The sequence below is a fragment of the Pogoniulus pusillus genome, chromosome 11 (assembly GCF_015220805.1).
Source record: "Pogoniulus pusillus isolate bPogPus1 chromosome 11, bPogPus1.pri, whole genome shotgun sequence".
NCBI lineage: Eukaryota > Metazoa > Chordata > Aves > Piciformes > Lybiidae > Pogoniulus > Pogoniulus pusillus.
In genome coordinates, this window is record NC_087274.1 from 23,104,315 (window position 1) to 23,125,288 (window position 20,974).

A 20,974-nucleotide genomic window follows, 5' to 3' on the forward strand; every position below is an offset into this window, starting at 1 on the left:
AGTATTTCCCTGTCTATCTATCTTCATATTGCTTATTTTGTCAGAGACTACAGGGCTGCTGGACTCGCACTTTCAATGACTGTTTGACAGGAATATCAGGTTGCATAGCTGAGAAATGCATGCATTTGCAGGGAGATTGAGATAAGGAAGTGGTACCTGGATACCATGGTGATAAGTGAATGATAGCATTACATTGCTTTCCACTAGGAGTACTGCCTCAGCTGTAAGCAGGCTGGGTGCCTGCCTTTGTTTCCACAGCCACGTAATTAAATCTTAGATCAACGAGGTGAAAGAATGTGTATGTTCCTAAAACAAAAGTAATGCTCTAAATTCTGGGATCCTCTGACTGCTATTGTGCCTCTGTGCTGCATGTGTTGGCCCTAGGTTTTATGTCATCCAATGGTGATAAAATTCTCCTCCTTCACACTCCCAAGAAGAAAAGTAAGTTTAATGCCAAGATGAGTTGCAAAGTTGTCAAACTCTGCTGATGATAAAGGATGCTCACAGGAGGAAAATACCTGCAAGCTTGCCAAGGCACTGAGAGACATTCACAGGGGGGTAAGGGCAGTCCTGGGGCTGCCAGCTGGCTGCCTACCGCCCAGCGTCCCGAAGACTCTCCCCTCACCTGGCCATGGGGCAGTCAGGAAGATCATAGATGAACCTGCCTAGCTGAAAGGGAGCCTTATGTTCCTGAAGCCGCCTCATTTGGCTGCTCGTTGTACAGCGAAATGCGTGTTGCTGTCTGCCCCAGCTTGGGGCCATGGGCATACCCAGCACTGGAGGGCTGAAATGGCTCTTGCCCCTTTCCAGGAGTAAGAATGAGCATACAGCACACTGACGGGAGGCGTAAAGAGAGATTCTATTTGCAAGAGCAAGTGCACAAAAGGCCATCAGCTAGAGTAAGTACAGAACCCACTGGTCCCAAACTGGCCTGCTAGAATCCTCCACCCCTTCCACCCTGGGTCGGCCTGAGGGCAGGCCGAAACCGCCCTCCCCAGCTGGGGCCTACGAGGCCTCAGTGGCGGCAGTGACGCAGCTGAACTCTGCCAGCCCTGTGCCCCGCGAGCCAGGAGATGAGAGTGCACACTGCTGCTCGCTGCTGCTCGCAGGCAAGGGGAAGGGTAAGGGGCAGGGAGATCGTTTGAGCTCCAATACCGGAATATGGAATAGAGTAACAACATTACAGTGTCCTGGGACGAGCAGGTCCATCCCCCGGGAGAGGCCTCTGTCCCTGGGGCTTTGTTAAGGGCATTACAGTGTCCTGGGACGAGCAGGTCCATCCCCCGGGAGAGGCCTCTGTCCCTGGGGCTTTGTTAAGGGCATTACAGTGTCCTGGGACGAGCAGGTCCATCCCCCGGGAGAGGCCTCTGTCCCTGGGGCTTTGTTAAGGGCATTACAGTGTCCTGGGACGAGCAGGTCCATCCCCCGGGAGAGGCCTCTGTCCCTGTGGCTTTGTTAAGGGCATTACAGTGTCCTGGGACGAGCAGGTCCATCCCCTGGGAGAGGCCTCTGTCCCTGGGGCTTTGTTAAGGGGGACCTAGGATCCCTCAGACTACTACAGTGCCAAAAGGTCAGACCTGCACGGACCAACTGATGATTGTTCAGTAGACCTGCTAAAGCCACTGCCATGCCTGGGCAGATCCTGTGGGAGCTCCTGTATCTCAGTTCAAGAAGGAGTTTCCCAGTGGTCTGACAGCTCCAGCCTCGCCATGGTGAGGTGAGCTGGGAGAAGCAATGAATTCCAGCATCTCCTCCCATGCCCTGCAGCCCCTAGGCAGCACTGGGGAGCCCCCAGGCAGGCTGAAGCATGGGATGGAGATGGAGGCACAAGAACTACACAGGGCACAGCACAGTATTTTAGCCACCACAAATTGTCACCACTGCAGGTTATCAGAAGTGTCTGTGTTGTTTCCACGTTATTTGATATGTTACATACATGCAGAACCAAGGTACTGTACTTCCAGTGCATTGCCTAAAGCCCCTCTAGGGGCAGCTATGCAAAGGTTTATTTTCAAGCACAGGTCGTAGTGTGAAAGGGTATGATGAAGAAAACAAGGCCATCATTCTGTATTTTCCCTTTGCAATTTACTTTAATTAGTGCTTGTTTCAAGGCTAGAGATGCTGTGTAAATGTTATTATTGCAGGATGCAATCAATCTACATACATGGTTTCTTCTGATGTTAATGTACAAATAGCATGTCTTATGCTCTGAAAAAATCACTTGACTTAATTTGTGCAGTGTTTGTAGATTCTTTCAGTCAGAAAAGATGGCAAAAATAGAAATTATTGTGCTGTTTCCTTCAAATAAGCATAGACTTTATCTAGACTCCACTTTTTTTTCCTTCCTAGATATTTCTGTTGAGTCTTAATATTGATCAATCTCTGTTGATTCTGCCAAAGGCAGACACTAAAATGTAATACTAATTATTGCGATTTATGAGCACAAATTATCTCAGTGCACAGGTTTTGTGCCTTTTAGAAAAGAAAATTCCACTGATGACATTTATCTAAATGTGTTCTTAAAATAGCCTGGCAATGGAGTAATTTGCATTGTTTTCACAGCCAGAAAAATCTGTTTTCTCTTAGTACTGTGATTTCCAGTGAGCATTAATGAATAAGCAAGAATTGACTAAGCAAAATATTTGAGAGTAGTAGGTTAGGAAACATGAGCATTTCAAGCTAACAGAGAGGACATTTGTGGGATCAGGCCCTATAAACCTGGGTTTGTTCAGTTCCTTTTCATCCCTTCTGTCTCCACAGAAAATGACTCACGCATTTTTTTTCTCCTAATAATCTCTTCAAAGATTAAATAAGTCAAAAATATATATATACACAGATATATTAAGATTATAAGTCCAGAACAAAACACAGCATTTTTTTTGCAGAATGTTAATACAGTTACTACAAAATTTTCTTATTTGAATTGCTTTCAGCCACAGACCATATCTCAGGCCCCAGCTACAGAGAACTAGACTGCAGCTGGGAGGACAGAAGCAGCAGAAACTCCCTGTTTTACTGCTATTTCTGGGAGTAAATCAACCTAAATCCTTACATCCATATAGCATCATAACAACTCGGGCCCTGGTTCTGGATGCTGATCCAATGTTCCTGGAAAGCCAGCATTCAAGTGTGTCCTCATCCCTGAAGATACTCAAGGTGAGGCTTGACAGGGTTGTGGGCAATCTGATCTAGTTGAGAACTTACTGCAGAGAGGTTGAACTAGATTACCTCCTTCCAATGCAGACCATTCTATGGTTCTATGTCAGAGCTAGAGCCTTTTTCAAAATTAAGGTATTCATTGGATTAATGTGCACCCAGGGTGTACCATCTGCACCAAACTGACATCCCTCCACTTTCAAGCTATCTCAGATGTAATATTAGGATTAAATCAGTTCCAGATACCTGGCTGTTACAGCTGCCATAAAAAAAAATCTATAAGATCATAAGACATTTTATAGCAGGTAATCAATGTGCATAAAGCTCCACCGTTTCTTACCTACAAAGGTTTGAATTCCAATCCCAAAGCACATCCTAGTACTACATAATGTGGCACAAGTAATTTCTGGAATTACTTTCCTGTCCCTTAGGATTAAATTCAACATTAGTTCACTCCCCACATACTTCAAAGCAAACTCTATAAAAGATGGTAAATGTTGCAGTTTAACCCAGGACCACTATCAAAATGAAAAAATGAAGCAAAAATTACTGTGTATTGGAACCACCTTTCAGCTCATTCCAGAGAGGATACAAGTCTGTTGTGCCAGCAGAGGAGATAAATGTCTCCTTTACTGTATATCTCTCTGCTCACTCCAGCAAAGTAGGAGGTTATATTTAAACTCTAGAGGACAATATCACCTTGTCCCTCTCATTGGTAAAGACTTTATCCACTAAACTTAAGCAAGTCAGTGTTCATTAGGCTCTCCTCCAGAGCCTGACGTTCATGAAGATCTACATGCCTGTGGACCTCTCCTGTATAACTGCTTAATTTGCAGCCTCATTGCAGAGCCAGAATTCGTTTCAGTTGAAATTCTAATAGGTGGTGTCTGTACCAGCTGCCTGTCTCTAGTGGAAACCTCCTGCCATACATCACAGCAAATCGGCAGCTCCTCCATATGGTTCCACAGCATCGTTGCTGATGGGACCAAGGGAGCGACCAGAGCAGCTCCCTCTGCCACTGCTGCTGGTGTTTCTGGTCGATAGCGGTGAAGCCTCTCGGCTGCACAGCCTCATGCAGATATCTCAGGACAAACAGCCATGGGCTGCACAGCCTCATGCAGATATCTCAGGACAAACAGCCATGGGCTGTTGTCGAAGATGCTCCTCCTGCTAATCCCACAGAGGTGGCAGCAGAGGTATAAAGAGGAACGGCATCCATCTAAGTGATGGTTAAGTCTGAAGCTGCAAATCGGGAGGGAAGATGCCTGTGCACTCTAACCATACAGTCGTCTGTAGCACTGAATCACAATAGAGGCCCCGAGCTCAGTTTTGGCCCATGTCAACTAGCAGTCTCCCAAGAACATCCCAAGCAGTGCCTAGGAGCTAGGACAAGCCAAAGACCATTCCTGGTGATCAGTTTCTCATTTCCCTGTCATTTCTCACTGCAGACCAGCATGAAGAGTTCAGGCATCTTGGTAGTGGGTTCAATTTCTTTGCTTTTTGGAGACAGTGCTTGTGCATAGACATATAGATTCCTGTATGAGACAGAGCTCACTGACAAGACGATTACTTTTCTAAACACTTTCATGTACCTTCCAAAATGACAGCCAGTGCCCCAGTGACTAGCCACAGGGCAAAGCCACTCATCCAAGCACAGCACTGGACACTTTTAGACTGGGGAGAGCCACCCTTCAGCTCACCATGTTTTAATGCTTGTACTCAAGCTCTCTGAAAGAAAACAGCTGCCTTAATTCTTTGTGATCTCCAAGTGGCAGGAGATGACTCATTTTGATCTAGGAGGGAAAAAAAGGAAGAAAGAAAATGCCAAAGTTCCCAAGTTCAGCACTCCAAAAATGACTTTCAATTTGACAAGCATGAGTGGAAAGAGCTCTTCACCAGAGCCTGAACTGCAGCTCTGCTTAGCTCAGGAGCTGCAAAGCACAGGTCAGGCCAGTGAGATACACAACAGAGAGTGAAACAGAGAACACTAACAAGGCATTTGCCTTCACAGAAGAAAAGAGGAGGAATCATTCTGACATAAATCTAAAAAGCCTGATGAGCATTTTGTTCTTAACTGCAGTAATGTAGGGGTAGATAAAATTATAAAAATGGGTGCAGAGCCCCAAGAGTAATCTGGAAGACTCTTAGAGGACCTGTACATGGAAACATGAGATACTAAAGCAACTCTAATATTATCAAAGAAGTTCCCTGGGGAATTCATGAGTACACAATTCAGGCTGCTCCCTAGGAATAAAGCTGTTGCCATCCTCCACAGAGTCTCCAATGGGGCATAAATCAAAAGCCTGAAATCAAAAGTAGATGATTCATCTCTCAGACAGGCACCCTTCTTGCTGAGAGCAAGGCAGAGTAACCAGTTAAACTCCTGAAGAAGGTGATCAGAAGAAACAGATAGCTAAGTAACTGGTCAGCAGTGAAAGACGCTGTCTTGTGGCAGCAGTGTGTTCTAGAGCCTGTACAATTCAGTCTATGCTCAAGCTTTTTATCAAATTCTTACATTCACACATTTCTGAAAGCCATGCCATGGACTCATCACATTTCTCAGGACATTTGATGGTTTGTCTTCAAGAAGTCAAAAGAACTTGGTAAATAAAAAACAACTCTTCTAGAAAGGTCAACCAGCTTGCACTGCTGGGGTGTAGTAAAAAAAGCTGAGTAGAAGCAACCACAGCTTTAAAACAGGAAAGAAACACAGAAGCACTCAGCTTAGCTGTGTTACAGCAGGCTTGCACTTTCTGCAGCACAAGAAATGCAACGGAAGGAGATGTAGAAGAATTTGGGGAGTCATCTGTAAAATCTCAGAAGCAGCTAACAGTATAAAAGTGAAAAGCTGTAACTGAAGTGACATAATACAGTTTACTTGCTCTCTGGGCATTTTTCATCTCCACTTACTCATCTCTCTTCCAATGGGACCATTACTAAGGTCTCAAATACACCAGGGCTTCCAAAGAACCATCATGTCTTTCAAAGTGAGATGCTTCAAAGCCCTGTAAATCATTACTAATGTATTGCTGTCACAATACTTTGTGCTTCATCCTGATGAGGTGGAGGCACTTTTAACTGGAGTATTTTTATTTTATTTTAAAAGAAATGAACCAATTTCTAATGAAAGGAACCACTCAGGAAGGCTCGCTGCACATTAAGGATGGCTGTCCTTAATGTCAAAGGACATGTCAAGTTAAGGGACTTCTCTTCCTGCTAGCACTGTAACATTGAATAAGAGATTGTGGCCAGAGAATTTGCAGAACATTTGCCTGGCATCAGGCAAGCCAGATGAGAGCATTCAGGCAGGAGAGCTACATCTGAGCTGCTGGGGTCTAAGATCAGTGAAGAACATCAGTGCCCACAAGTGAGGAGACATAGCCTAGTGTCCAAGCAGAAGTACAGAGGCATGTGTCTATCCTCCATATGGTGTCAGGACTCTTCAGAAGTGTTACCCAAAAAGCGCTGGGGAGAGTTGTCTAGAGCTGGTGTCAAACACATAGTCTTGCAGTGGAACATGGACCTCAGCTCAGGGCTATGAGTGGACGAGCTTTCAACCCTTTGGGGTTCAGAAACTGAGATCCACTAGGAAGGTTTTGAAGAGCTTCTCTGAGCTCATCCCTTTCTCTATTGTTCACCTGACATACTACAGCTTGCTGAATAAAGCACAGCAAGTAGCAGACCTGGATTTATTGCCTTATTTTGTCAGGAATAGAATGTTCAAACTCCAGCTTCTCAGAAGAGATTTAGACAAAGCAGCTAAGCCTTTCTACAGCATCACTTAGGCTTCTGGGGACATGCCCCAGGTGTCTTCATGATCTTTATATCTTAAAGTTAAAGGAAAAATTGTCTGTCTTTCTAGCCGTAACTAGGAATTGCTGTGTTGTCAGCTCTGCAGTTCAGGTTATGACTCAAACCTGACAATCATGAGACACAGAAATCACCTTCTAGTCTAGGGGGAGCTGGAAAGGGAAAAAAAAATAATCAAGTTTCATCACTAGACTTTGTAGCTCTCTGCTTCACCTCCCTTTCTCACACAGCTGTGAAAACTGTTAACACATCCCCTTGCTAATCACACAAAGGGAGATTTTACTTTCATTCTTCAAAGGAAAATAATCTTGATTTTCAATTGCTCACTTTCTTAGTTTCTTATGTTTCCTGCTTCTCAGTGTTTTATTGAGAACTAGAGTGAGATTCATCAGATATACATAAGGTGCATGAGTCCACCCCTAGTCTGCACTTCACTGAGAAGCTGAGTAGGATGTCTGACCCTGCTTACACCAGGTCACCTCTGCCTTGGTACTATGCTAAACCACAATATGCTTTCCCTCCTCTGCTCTTCTGTAAATCCAGCCATGGTGATGGCTATAGAGTGACCAACAAATAGGGGAACAACAAGGGTATCATCAGGGGATAAGTGAAAACCCAAAGACAAACACTACCTGAAAATGTGTCTGCTTTTGTCAGCTTGTGTCATTTTTAGCTGAACTGAAAATTGTGAAAAGAATCTTTGGCTTGGATTGAAAATGGGTATCTGAAAAATAGCTTCTAAATAAGAACAAATGTAGCTTAATAGAGTGGTGAGTCAAGTTGCTGGAAGAGAAAAGATTTCTTTTTATGACACTAATGATAATTCCCCTGGCGCAAGTATCTCTCAATGCATGATTGAAGGTAATACTCAAACAGACAAATGACTGCATCATTACAGACATAATAATCACCCATACATTTGGGGTGTATTTAAAAAAATTAATTTCATTAGATCACTCATGCAAACAGCAAGTTCTTCAAATCACTCTACCTGTATCTTACCTCCTCCACCTACAGAAGGCATCAGGCAGCCATCAGCTCTTCTCCCTCTCGGTTTTCCTTCTGTTTTTGAAACAAGTCTCCAAGTCTGGCATGCTAATGTTAGATATACTCTGGTATAAGCAGCAAAGTGGTTGGAGCCATTATTGCCCACAAAGAATCCACGAGGAACAAGTCCTAGCAGCTCATGGTTAAGAGACTCTGTGTTCTGCCTGCTCACAGCTGCCTCTCCCTGGATATCAGGGGTCCTGCAAGCCCCATTAACATCAGAGAGATCTGTGAGTTGAGATCATCTCATTCAGCTGCAACTGCAGCCCAGCCCTAATGGGTTTTCTTTCAGCTTTCTTCTTTGATTTATAACAGACTGTGTCTTTCAGCAAAGGCGTCTTGTAGCTGCTTTCTACTACCACTGCTTTCATCCCAACTTTTTCTCTGTTTTGGAAGCAAGAACTTCATCTTCTCTCTTGCTAGGGAATATTCTCCCTTGTATTTAAAAGCATGCACAGTAAGAGGTTACACTGGCCTGCATAGTGGAAAAACAAGGTCCATGAGCGTGGTGTTGCTTTTGGTGACCTTACACTGAAGTAGATAAGGCACTGTGATGATTTTACACAGAGAGGTCACACAGTGATCTAGAAGCAAATTAAACTGTCCCTCGGTGGGATGAGGAAAGACAGAAGGAAGAGTAACTGTAGGAAAACTCATGGAGCAAGTTAAAAACAGTGAAAGATGGGAAAATGAAAAACAAAATAAGAGATACAAAGACCATCCCTCTCTACCTCCCTTGTGTAGACACATGGCAAGCCAGTTCTCAACCAAAACATGACTAACCTACATAATCTTACTCTTTCCAACATGAAATATCTCTTCTGTTTGGTTGCATTCCCTCCTAAGCTCTTGCACAACACAGCCCCACCAGCAGAGAAGCAGAGAAGGTCTTGATGCTGTGCAAACACACTTTGGGAAAAGCTAAAACATTGGTGTGCTATCAGCATTGTTCTGCTCACAACCCTAGAGGCTGCTCAGAACATTAACTTCACCCCACCCACAGCCAGTACAAGAGAACTGATGTCCAGATTTGGCTTTAAATAGCCACATTAACAATTCAGACTTAATATCTAGAAAATGATTTTTAAAAAACTTTTCCCTTTTTATCTAGATTTGCTCTGCATCTTCAAATGCAGATTTAATGTAGTTGGGTGAGCTGGACACTGGAAAACATACAAGCACGGTACTAAATTTGATGTCAAAACTGTTTATGTAGGACAAGCTGCAGAGTTTTAATATGGATATGAGTTTGTTTTCTTTCTACAGAGGATTTAATGATCCTTGTCTTAAATTGCACCTAGCAGCCTTGTCTTTACTAAACGTTTTCTGTGGGTGAGGAAAAGAGATAGAGGAAATAAAATATTGCTGATAGAATTTCCTAACCATTTGGCAATTAATCAAAGAGATACAAATTACTTTAAATGAGTCTGAGTGAAATATTTTGACTTGCAACCACAGCTTTCAAATTCCTTGTTTGGAGTCTGAGTTATTATGCTTTAAGCTGGGGAGAGGGAAAAACAAACTTAGTGAACTTTTAGACTTATCAGATCTTAGCTGTCAGATATACCTCAAAGTCTGCCAATGTATGACAAGGTAGAATCAGGATATGAAAATGACAAACCCACTCAGTTACAAAACTACTCAGTTACTCCTACTAGTGCAGGATGCTGCAGTTATGCTTTTGTTGTAGTTATCTCCAAATTTCAATGCTGCCATAAACAGGCTTCTGCAGTTTAATTGCAGGAAGGAAACCAGCAGTTGGCCTTTGCATGCAGCCCCACTCCTTCGCTCCTGCCATACACATATGGCTCCTGCTGGTACTGCCAGTCACACACCCCCAAATACAGGACTGGGGCTTCCATAAAACACCCTCTACAGCACGTTCTGTCACTTAAAAGCATTTAATTTGCTTCCTCAGTCTAATTTTTTTTTTCTTACTAAACCCAGCGTATCGCAGCTCTTATAATCCTTCAGGCAAGGAAAGAAAGAAGACTGGGTGGAGATTTTTTAATGTCATATTATCTGTACAATGCTGACTCAAATGGTTAATGATGTATGGGAATGTTAAGTAAAACTTGACACATTTTCTTCTAACTTTCAGATGTATAATTTTAGAAATTACTTCCATGCTTTCCCAGATCTGCATAGGGCAAGACAGATACTGTCAAAACTTTTCCACAAGACTGAAAATAGATGGAAGAAAAGGCAATTCTATGGGGAGAGAGGACATAACAAAAATTAGAGAGATTTAAAATGGCAAAGTCATCTCTTTTAAATCGTCTTCATCACTGAATGATCTGTCCTAGTAAAGTTATAAAGTTTGTATTGCTGCCATCACTGAATTCATTGGATTTGCTTTTGTACATGAGGCCCTGAAGCATACCATCTTTTCAAAAAGCAGCTGAAAGTCAGCTGTGCCTCTTTGAGTCACAAAATAAAGCTCTTGGCCCAGAAACATGAAGTTAAGACTGTCTTTTAGCCTCCCCTAGGCTGCCTGAACATGCAAAGGGGTACAAATGCAGCGCAAGACATTCTCCAGCCAGCCAGAGCTTGGGGGCAGATGGCATAGGATGGTCCTCGTTTTCCATCCATCGGTGCTAAATCCTGCTCCAGTGTGTTTTAACAGCCCCTCTGCACGAATGGCTGGGGTAGTATGTAAGGGGCAGAGATTTGCTTCAGTTCACAGTGTGAGAATATAAAGCATATGCTACACCAGATGATGCTCACAAGTGAGAAGGGGCGATCCTACTTAACCCGTGCTTGCAAAGTCATTCACTTTGCACATTTTTATGGTATGTTTCAAAGCCTGACCAGCTGAGATCCAGATTCATTAGCAACACGTACAGAAATACTTGAGAAAAAAAATCTATTCATATGCAGAAGGTTTTTAAATGCTTACATCTCCAATTCTGAGGAATTTAGGTGCCTAATTTCAGCACTTGACAAAAAGCCCACATCCACACCTAAATGATTTTTAAAGCAATATTGTCTCTGAGTGTCTAAAGCTGTGTCTTCATTTCTGTTGAGACACCTTCCCACCAAGAACTGATGGTTGTCACCTAGGGACAAGGTATTCCTGCACTTCTGCCACTCACTTGATGTAGTGGGGACACTGAGAGCCTGCCATTCAGCTTGACTCAGAAACATAGCCAGTAAGGACAGCATCTACAATGTGTATAATAGTCTAGTGGTTAGAGACACTGCTGAAAACAGATTAAGCTTTTGCAGCCTCCAAGGAGAGCTGCTGAGGTGCTGCATGAGCCCTGCATTGTCTCCCTTTCTCAAACCTAGGGCACTATTAGGCTAAGATGGTGGCATGCACAGAACCAGAGAAGAGTGCAGAAATGAGATGTTTAGCTATACCTGATGCAGATCTGTGTGCTAACATGGTGAATACATTAAAGGAGAGGTATTGGTACTTCCCACCCAAACATCTGAATTTTGGCATTTACTCTGCAGGTTGTTACCATCACCTGAGTATCCCGACAAAAGCCACTAAAATGGTAAAGAACAAAAAGAGAAGCATTCTGCAAAGCCACAAACCAGTGTGAACCTTGTACAATACAGACCTGAATGTTTTCCTGACAGATTTTGCATGATGAGTAAGTATTTATTTATGAAGTTACACTTTCTGTCTCTTAAGCTCATTTCTAAGTGTCCTATCACTGTGCCAAAGTATTTGTATTCAGTAGGCAAACCAGCAGCAGTAACTGTGGTACCTTCATTAATACAGGTTATTTAGCAGAAAGCAGAACTCCCACATCTTTTGTACTTGCCCATTGGCAGATTTGGGCTGAGTCACCAACAGTAAATTCTGTGATGTCATGTTCCAAGTCACCACAGGAGATCAGCTTTTCACAATGGATATATGCATTCAATATATAGCAACAGATTTTGGCTGTCTTTGATACCTTATTTGCACAGATTAAAGAAATAATAGCACTGACACACTGGGGGCCATTCTACCAGAGATTTCAAATGATGTTTTGAAAGGTTATGCAAAGCATTTTATCTTCTGATGAAGCAGAAACTCTGCATGTTGTCAAGAAGTTCGCATCTTTGTTTGACCAAATCTGAAAGACAAAAGCATTGTTTCATGTCTGTCACTAAGAGCCATCCAAGAGGTACTTCTAAATCATCTCTTCTTGCTATGCCTCAAAATACTTACAATCATAGAATCACTCAGGTTGGAAAAGACCCCTAGGATTATCAAATTCAAAATACCAATTAGCAAATCATTATAAAAATGCTTTGAGTATAAAACAGTTGAGAGAAGGGATTATGTACGCTCCCTCTCACTGCATAATTCAAGCTTAGACTGTCAAAGAGTCTCAACTCAAAAGAGTCAAAATGTCTTTTGATCATCTGGAAAGGCTGCATACTTGCATTTCCTTGTGGTGATGAAAGAAATGTTAAGATTTTACTTGCTTCCTTCTGGATGAATTTTACATTTTGTAGTTATAGAAAGAGAAATATGTTTAATTACCTTGTAAACATGATTTAGCATCCTTTTGTGTGTGTACATATATATATATATAAAATATATGTATGCATGAAGTATATAAAATCAAATGCATAAACTCTTCACAATGAAAGCATACAGTATTTATTTCTACAAAAAGCCAACCATTAAACCTCTTGTGAAAATATATCTATCACTATGTCTAATACCAATCCATTCTCATTTTGTGTCATCAAGCAAAAATCCCTAAAAGTGTTAAAAAAAAACCACATCTATTTATGCCTGCCCTCTAAATTATGTTTCTGGTGAATAATCTTGTGTTGAGGGAAATGTTGTTGCTTGGGAAAAAAACACCACCACACAGAAAATTTGAAATAAAAATAGAAGATATAAAAGACTCCCTTTGGGCTGAAGACATAATGTAATTTAAGTGTAGCTTGAGGTAGTTCCAGATTTAGTGGCAATGAGGACAAGCAGCTAACTATGCCAGGAGCTTCTGTTCACTGAAGGAGACTAATTATGTGAAGTTGACAGAGAAAGCAAAAGGTCAAGGCCAAAGGCCAGAAATGTAGATTTTTTTTAATCTTCTTTATACCCTTTCAGATTGGAAAAGTGAGGTCAAGGGGTAAAAGAGGGCACACTGAACTTCCTTGTTAATATTTTACTCACAAGACACACTCAAAACTGTAGGTGAGGGTGCAGACCAGATTTCGCCAATGTCCTTAGAGGGAACCAAGCTCAGGCTGTGGCAGAAGTTCATCTTTGCTTTGCCACCACCAGACTCCTGAAGGGCTCCAGAAGAAAATATCAATTTAGGATTTCTTCCACTCAATAAAAGGCCCCTAAACTATGACATACATGCAGTTAAGATACAGAACCCACGAGCAGCTATTGTAGCCACATCCGCTCGAGCAGCAGCTAGACTGGAGAGACTACACCAACCAGATGTCATTTGCAGCCACTTTTTTCAAAGCACTACCTCAGAAAAGAAAACTGTGGTTTCTCTTTTGTGTGGTTTCTCTTTTATGTAGTAAACAAGTCAGAGCAGTTGTTTAAAAGTTCTGATTTCCTAAGCATTAGCTGCAGATTTTGGTCATCCACCTTAGAAGCAAGGGGTCCACCACACAGCCAAGGTCTAAGGAGTTGGCACTTGTGGTTGAAGCCAAGGCGCTTGTGCATCACGAATGGGTCACTGCTGTACAGTCCCCTGCACTGACTGGCTGACACTACACTAACCTCCTATGAACTGAACCTCAGCTGTACCTGTTGCTGCCATTTCTAGCCTTGTTTTTTTCAGATATTCCTCCTAATGTGAATCAAGAGATTATTAGTAGTGGGTTCAGAGCATTCCAGCTTCTGTGGTAGCAGAGAGAGAACAGTGAAAGATACAAACAAGTTATTTGTTGCTAACTGTGGGGAGTAATTTATAGGGAGATATTTTTTTCCATGGAGTGGAATTTTTTTTTTTTTTTATGATTACTGCATTATATTTTGCAAACCTTGCCAATGTGTCCGTGATATAAATGATTATGTCCACAAAAATGTTTATCCTCCTTTAACGTCTATCTGTCCATTATTGAATGTTATCTCCAGTCACAACTGTGAATGAATTTAAACACATAACAAGATTTAAAAAAATCTTGTAAATTTCCTATTAAGCTAAACTATCCTGGGAGAGCCTGCAGGCACCCTGAAGGAAACGATCCATCATCTGCTTCAGATGAGAATATTATTTGTATTTCCATTTGTTACATCCTTAATCCTGTTACTGCTCTCTGAAATCTTACCACTGCTGCAACAAACAGAAGGCTGAAGAAGGAGGCACATCTTTGGTGCGCCATTAACAATGGAATTGTCCATATTTATAGGTACTTTTGTGCACACCAGTACTTTTAGATGAAGAGTATACCCTTATCTTTGAAAACATCACCTTAAGCATACAGTAATGTAATCCTGGTCATAAAAGCATAGTGCCCCATATATTTACCAGGGCACTATAACTGCAATCAGTTGTTACTTGATCTGAGATATTATCAGAGATGCTCTGTGGGGATTTTTGTGTGTGTGTAGCTCCTGTAAAGTTTCAAAAGGTTTTCAAAGTTTGAAAACAAATAATTCTGAATAACTAGTTCTACATTGTCACCTAGTGAAATATTTCATTCAGCACGGCATCACCCACTATTTGAGTATACCAGTAGGAATATTCCTAAGTAATTCCATTGCTCTGTGACCCAAACCTATCCTTCACTGAGATATGCTGCTGATTTAATAGGTATTGAGCAATTTTAAAGATCTGATGAATCTTAAACAATAGCAAAGATGGCCTCAAAGAAAAGAAAAATCTCTGTATAGTTATTAGCATCAGCCTAAGTATATAGCCTGCCTTCTGTGTGACAGTGACAAAAATGGTCTCCTTGTTAAGAGTGGTAATTTTGACACATGCAAACAGCTGAAGGACTTGTGACCTCTCAAACCTCCAGTCTGCTGCATGTTCTGAACACTGCCTCCAGTCTCGACAGTCTCTTGAACACTGAGTTTATACATGACTGACTGCTAAATGGTGTAAGATTGCGCTAAGAGTTATTCTACTGGAAGCTTTCCTAATTTTGAAGCCTTTTTTTTTTTTTGTTATACGTTACGAAAATACAGGAGTTCTCAGTAGGGAACCTCCTTGCAGACACACATCAGATGTGGCAGGCAAAAGTAAAGAAGTAATGAAAGCAAAGAGATGAAGTACCACTTAGCAAAAAATATCACAGTCATTTTTGTCCCTTTGGAAAGTGTTTTGTTTGTGTTCACCTCTAAAAAAGTCATCTACTTTCTCAGCTTGGGGCACAAACCCCCACTCTAGACCCACCATCCTGTTAAAGCCAGAGGCGTTAAAAGGTCTTTGAATAGTGGAAGAGTCTTTATGGTGTTTGCAGCATTTTGCATAAAACACTGCACTTTCATGTCCTCCATGTCCCAGCTTCTCAAAAATGAACTAAAATACCTTTAGATGTTCAGTCCTTGCACTGAAGTGAACTCCTCTGGTCATTAGTTAGCCAGAAAACACACAGCCTAATGCTTCAGTAACCCTTCTTGGTATGGAGTTACCAGGACCAACAGGTTAGGATTTGGATGGCTAAGATGTTATATAACAGTGACACACACTGCAAACTAAGATTTCTAACAATAATACAAAATAGAAATTGAAAATACTTTGGGACCTTGAAGGTCAGCCATCACTACTCAGGACTCATAATGATGACTCAAAGCTGCACCGTGAATGCAAATCATTGAAGGACAAAGGACTAAAAAGAAACCACAAACCCAAAACTGAGCTAGGCTCATGCTTAATTAGGGCGTAAAATGCACCACAGGAGTAAGGTGACTTTCATGGAAGAAAAGATGTTGATGGGAAGCACAGATGAGTTCCAGAGTGACACCGCAAGGATATGAGGACTACAAAAATCTACTTGCACTTGTGGTGAACTCTGCTCTACGGCTAGGCAGATGCATTAGTCCTTAAGAGAGAAACCATTAAAAAAATAGGACAGCAGTTTCATCTGAAACAAGTTAAAACAACCCTTTTTGGGGACATTTTCATTAAAACAACCTGCCCCTTTGCACAGTTCAAGGCAAGATACACATTCATTTCAAAAGCTTCTTTCAATAATTATGAATACTCTTCCTTTGTCAGTGATAATTAAGAAACATTTAAAAGCAACAAAAACATCTCTATGTTATGACTCAAGAAATAGGTTTTCTTTCAGATTTGTAAGGTCAGTCTGCGCTTCCAGCAAAAGAGCTACCTTCCCTCTGTCTTTTGAAGCAGAAATGTTCCCTTTCTGATGCTCCTGGGCTCCAAAAGGGGAAGCCCCCTGACAGGGACTTATTCCAAGGAAAGAGATTACATTTTCAAGCCACCATCAGAAATCATTTACCAGCTGAAGTCATAAACTAAAAATTAGTAATGGCACATTGTGACTTGGACCAGTTTTCTCTGTTGTCCTAACTACATTCCCAAATTCTGGGGGCAGGCTAAAAAATGTCTTCTCTCAGAGCTAAGACTGTTTCTAATATTCTGTGTAAAGCCATTATATAAGCCCATTAATGGAGATGTCATCTTCTTGCACACCAACATTTAAGCCCACCTGCTTATTCCAGAAATCCAGGCAGGTTAAAGCCTCAATGAGGAGAAAAACAACCACTAAGGAGCTGCACATCTTCTTGAACACATCTACCCCTCCACCACACCTGCACCACCAGCACATGGATAATTTTGAAGAAAAAAGGCTATGTGGTGGGGTAAGGATGGGGAGACATCGTCTTTACTGTTACTGCTCAAACTGCCCTGCTGCTGGATGAGGGCATAATATGCAGCACAAACTGCACAGCCTGTTGGTAAGCAAGTGTTCAGGAACAGATCATGTTTTCCCTTCTCTACTTCTCTGGGCTGCTTCTGATTTACTGTAAACAAAAATGGATAAAATGAAAGTGTTGCCCTGGGAACTGGAATCAGCACCTCTCGCATCTGGGTATCACAGGCTTTTTGCACAAATCTGGAAAGTTTAAGAGGCTGTACTAGCCTTGGAAGTTGAGTAGTAACTAGAAAATGCTTAAAAAAAAAAAAAAAAAAAAGAGAAGATAATTCATCATTACACCACCAGAGGCAGTTTTCTCCCTTTTTATTTGGGAACAATTTTATTCTAGGCAAGTTTATCTAACAAGCAGGGCTGGAACTATAGTGAATTCCTGGCAACACAGGATTGCTTTAGCAGAGAAGCAACAACATACCCTCAATGGTAAGCCATTAGCAGGATGAACCTGGCTGTGGGCATGGAATTTGTTTTCCAAGTTTCCCTGAGGCACAGAATACTCTTTTCTAAGAACAGCTGTAAAGAGATACTACACTGAGATTTCACACCAACAGCAAAGAAAATGCTCAGGTAGATGTCAATCTTCTGTGACAAGCAGTTGAAAAGATAATCCAAAATGATGATACAACCCATTAATACCAAACACTACACACATAGAGAACACTGCTTGCAGAGAAAACTGGATTGCAGCAGAAGCAAGTGCAACGGGATCTCAGTCCAGAGCTTCTTCCACCCCATATCCCACGGGGAGGTAAAACAACTCCCAAAACAGTATCAGAGGTGTGACTTCCAAAGAGGCCCAGTTCTAAGTGCATAACATTCACAAAATCCAGTATGTGGTTAAATGACTTCCCCTGAAGCATGCTGACAAATGCAGATCCCCTTTCCACTTCCCCCCTCCTCATCATATGGGAACCTTCAGTTCCCAGTTAGACAGTATGGGGAGGCACTGAGTTGGGACAATTAGGTTGGGGTACTACTGAATCTGCACCTACAGCTCCATTTAAATCTGCTCTTTTCATGGCACAGGTACTTTTAAAGGGTAAATTAATTCAAATGGTGTTTGTAAGCTAAAACTCAAAATAAATACTGGAATTGTTTTGACTACCTTTGATTGTCTTGGAAATAGGTTTGCTTTTGATTTCTGAGCTGAAAGCTTCCAAACATTTCTAAATGCATTATTGCATTTGATATGTTTCAACAGAAAAAGAGCTTCAAATACTCTTCTACATTTTTTCAAGACCACTTCAAAATCTTTTACAGGATCAAAACACTTAAAATATATTTAAGTTCCAATTAATAAGTAACAACAACAAAAAAAAAACATCAGCAGTAATTTTTCTTCTCTTGGTTTGAATGAGTTCTCAGATGCCTGCACTGGGAAATGCTGAGTCTTAGCATTATTTTCAAACACAATTACTGTTTTTAGACAGAGTCAGCTCCTAATCCTATCACCAAACTCTTCTCATTAATAGCATCTCTAAAAAAGAAAGTTCAAGTACAGAAGTGGAAAGCTTTAACAGCTTGTAGATGTGCATAGCTGATATTCTCAGCTGCAGAAAGGAGTAGCATAGGTTGTAAGACTAAGAAATAAAACAGGCATAAATCTATCTGTAGGTTGAGACATATAAAAGAGTTCATTTAAGTCAATCATTCCTATACCATTTGCTGTCAAAATACTAGGGTTCACCTGTTTGTCACTCTAACCATTCAAATAGGAATGGTGAAGTTTCAATACTTCTTGCAAACCTTTTTGGATGATAAATGAAAGATCATAAACCCTTGATCAATGTAATTTTTATTTATTCATCTGGAAACATGGCAAGGATATCATGGGCAACAACGCCGCCTCGAACGTGGATTTCACATAAACTCTTTTGGCAGAAACACGCATTTAAATAATCATCCAAATCACCACCTCACTACTTCTATCTTTAAAAAAGAAAGAAAAAAACCTCAAACACAAATAACTCAAACAAAAAACAGAGAAAAGGAAACAAGATCTGAACAAACAAACAGCCTAGAATTTCTTTCCATTTAATGTCTATGTCAGTCACATCTGTCCCTGATTTTAGAAGTTGGAATACTTAGCATACAATGATACCTTTCATTTGCAAACACATTCAATGCATGAAGAGACTGCAATTAAAGGATGGCACCTCACTGCAGCTAATCAACACTGCTGCCTGGTCCTCTTCCAGCCCAGGGAAGTGCTGAATTAAGACTGTGCTCCCTGTGTCTGCATCCTGCAAGGTGCTACAAGTAAAAGTAAGTTTAGCATGAAGTGACTGACCAAACTATAGCATAAAAATCAAGCAAGTTTTCTACTCAGTGCTAGTATTTTGGTTTATAATCCAAGAAATGACCAGGGCAGGATGCAATTCAATGTAAACCATTTGGAGTGAAAGGTGTTATTTTGCCAAGCGAAACCTCCGCCTCGCACTCCAGCTCACAGACAGAGTCAGTGGCAATCTCATGGTCAGGGGAGATTTGGGACATCCTATCGAAAGGGTCCTCACGATTTTCTTCACATTCAACCACATTTGGGATCATGTTAACATAAGCAGTCACTATCTCCTTATGGAAAAGAGTGTCCTGGTTGTAAGAGATAAGCTCATTGCTTATATTAACAGTCTCTACCGGAGTACTTGAGCAAAACTGACCACATCCCAAGAGGTTGGAGAAGACCTTTCTGAAGTCAGCATTGAAGGCATAGATGATGGGATTGAGAGAAGAGTTGGCCCAACCAAACCAGACAAAGACATTAAAGATGGTCTCACTGACACAGGGAAGGCCAGCATGGGGGTCACTGGGTGGACTCTCACAAAAGGGAACCATGCAGTTCAAGATGAAGAATGGCAGCCAGCAGCAGACAAAGACACCCATGATGACTGACAGGGTCTTCAACACCTTGGTTTCCTTCCTGATGGAGGACTTGAGGCTTGTGTGATGGTGGCAATCAGCGTGGCTGCTCCGGCAGCTCTGCGCATGTTCGGCTGCCCTCTCCAGAGAAGAGATACGACGAATCTGCACCTGGGCAATGCGGTAGATTCGAGTGTAGGTAACTATCATGATAGCCACTGGGATATAAAAACTGATCAAAGAGGAGGAAATAGCGTAAGTCCTATTGAGGCTGGAGTCACAGCTCTCTGATGGTACAGGGAAGGTGTCATTGCTGCCTGAGGTCCCATCAGCAGGTCTCATTGCTGCTAATGCCACCCATGTGGTGCTCATATCTTCTGCCCAGGTGGTGACAGCACCTGCTGCTGCCCAGCCAGTGCCAAATTCATCTCTGATATCATCATCAGCAACAATATTCCCACTTTTGTGCCAGTTGAGCTGTACAGGGATGAAGGAGATGAGCACAGACAAAGCCCACGCCACGCTGATCATCACTAGAGCCAACCGTTGGGTCATCTTCCTCTCATAACGAAAGGGGCTGGAAATAGCCCAGTACCTGTCCACACTAATCACGCAGAGGTTCAGGATGGAGGCTGTGGAGCACATGATATCAAAGGCCACCCAGACGTTGCAGAAAGCCCCAAAAGGCCAGTACCCAGCCACCTCAGCCACCGCCTTCCAGGGCATGACGAGCAGAGCCACCAGCAGGTCCGAGACAGCCAGGGACACGATGAAGATGTTGGTGACCTTGTTTCTCAGGTGTCGGTAGCGAACGATAGCCGCGCAAACCAAGACGTTCCCGAAGAGCGTCCAGAGGATGAGAAGCGCTAGCAGGCTGCCCGCCGCTACCTGCGCCGCTCCGGGAGTGATAGCCGGACTCCGTGCCCCACTGGGAGTCCCCGCCGGGGGCGGCAGCGGGCTCCGGCCACCCTGGAGCATGGCTGGAGGCTCCCGCCGGCGGCGGGGCGGCGGCGGCCGGGACGCACCGAGCAGCCAGCGCCGCCCCGCCGCCCGACCCCATGGGGCCGCTGCCCCCCCCGCCCCGCCGCCACCCCTGCGGATGCCCCCGCTGCCCCGCCGGTCCTGCTCCGCGGCTCAGTGCGTACCGGTCTGCGCTCCCTGCCGCTCAACGCATTGCACCTGCTCGAGGATACCCTCGCTTTGGAGTGCCTGTCCCGGAGCCCAGCGCACTGCCTCTGCTTGGGTTGTGTGCTTCGCGGCTCCCACGTGGGCTGCC

At 42.7% G+C, this 20,974-nt stretch overlaps 1 protein-coding gene across 1 annotated transcript; it reads right to left on the reverse strand.

Moving 5' to 3' along the window:
- Nucleotides 1-18,622: 18,622 nt before the first annotated feature.
- Nucleotides 18,623-20,720, reverse strand: DRD5 (dopamine receptor D5). Its single transcript, XM_064151450.1, has one exon. It carries the CDS (start codon nt 20,674-20,676, stop codon nt 19,219-19,221), a length of 1,458 nt encoding a protein of 485 aa, XP_064007520.1. The 5' UTR covers nt 20,677-20,720; the 3' UTR covers nt 18,623-19,218.
- Nucleotides 20,721-20,974: the final 254 nt, after the last annotated feature.

Coding starts and splice junctions, on each gene's coding strand:
- DRD5 (XM_064151450.1), bottom strand. CDS start 20,676: ATGCTCCAGGGTGGCCGGAGCCCGCTGCCGCCCCCGGCGGGGACTCCC.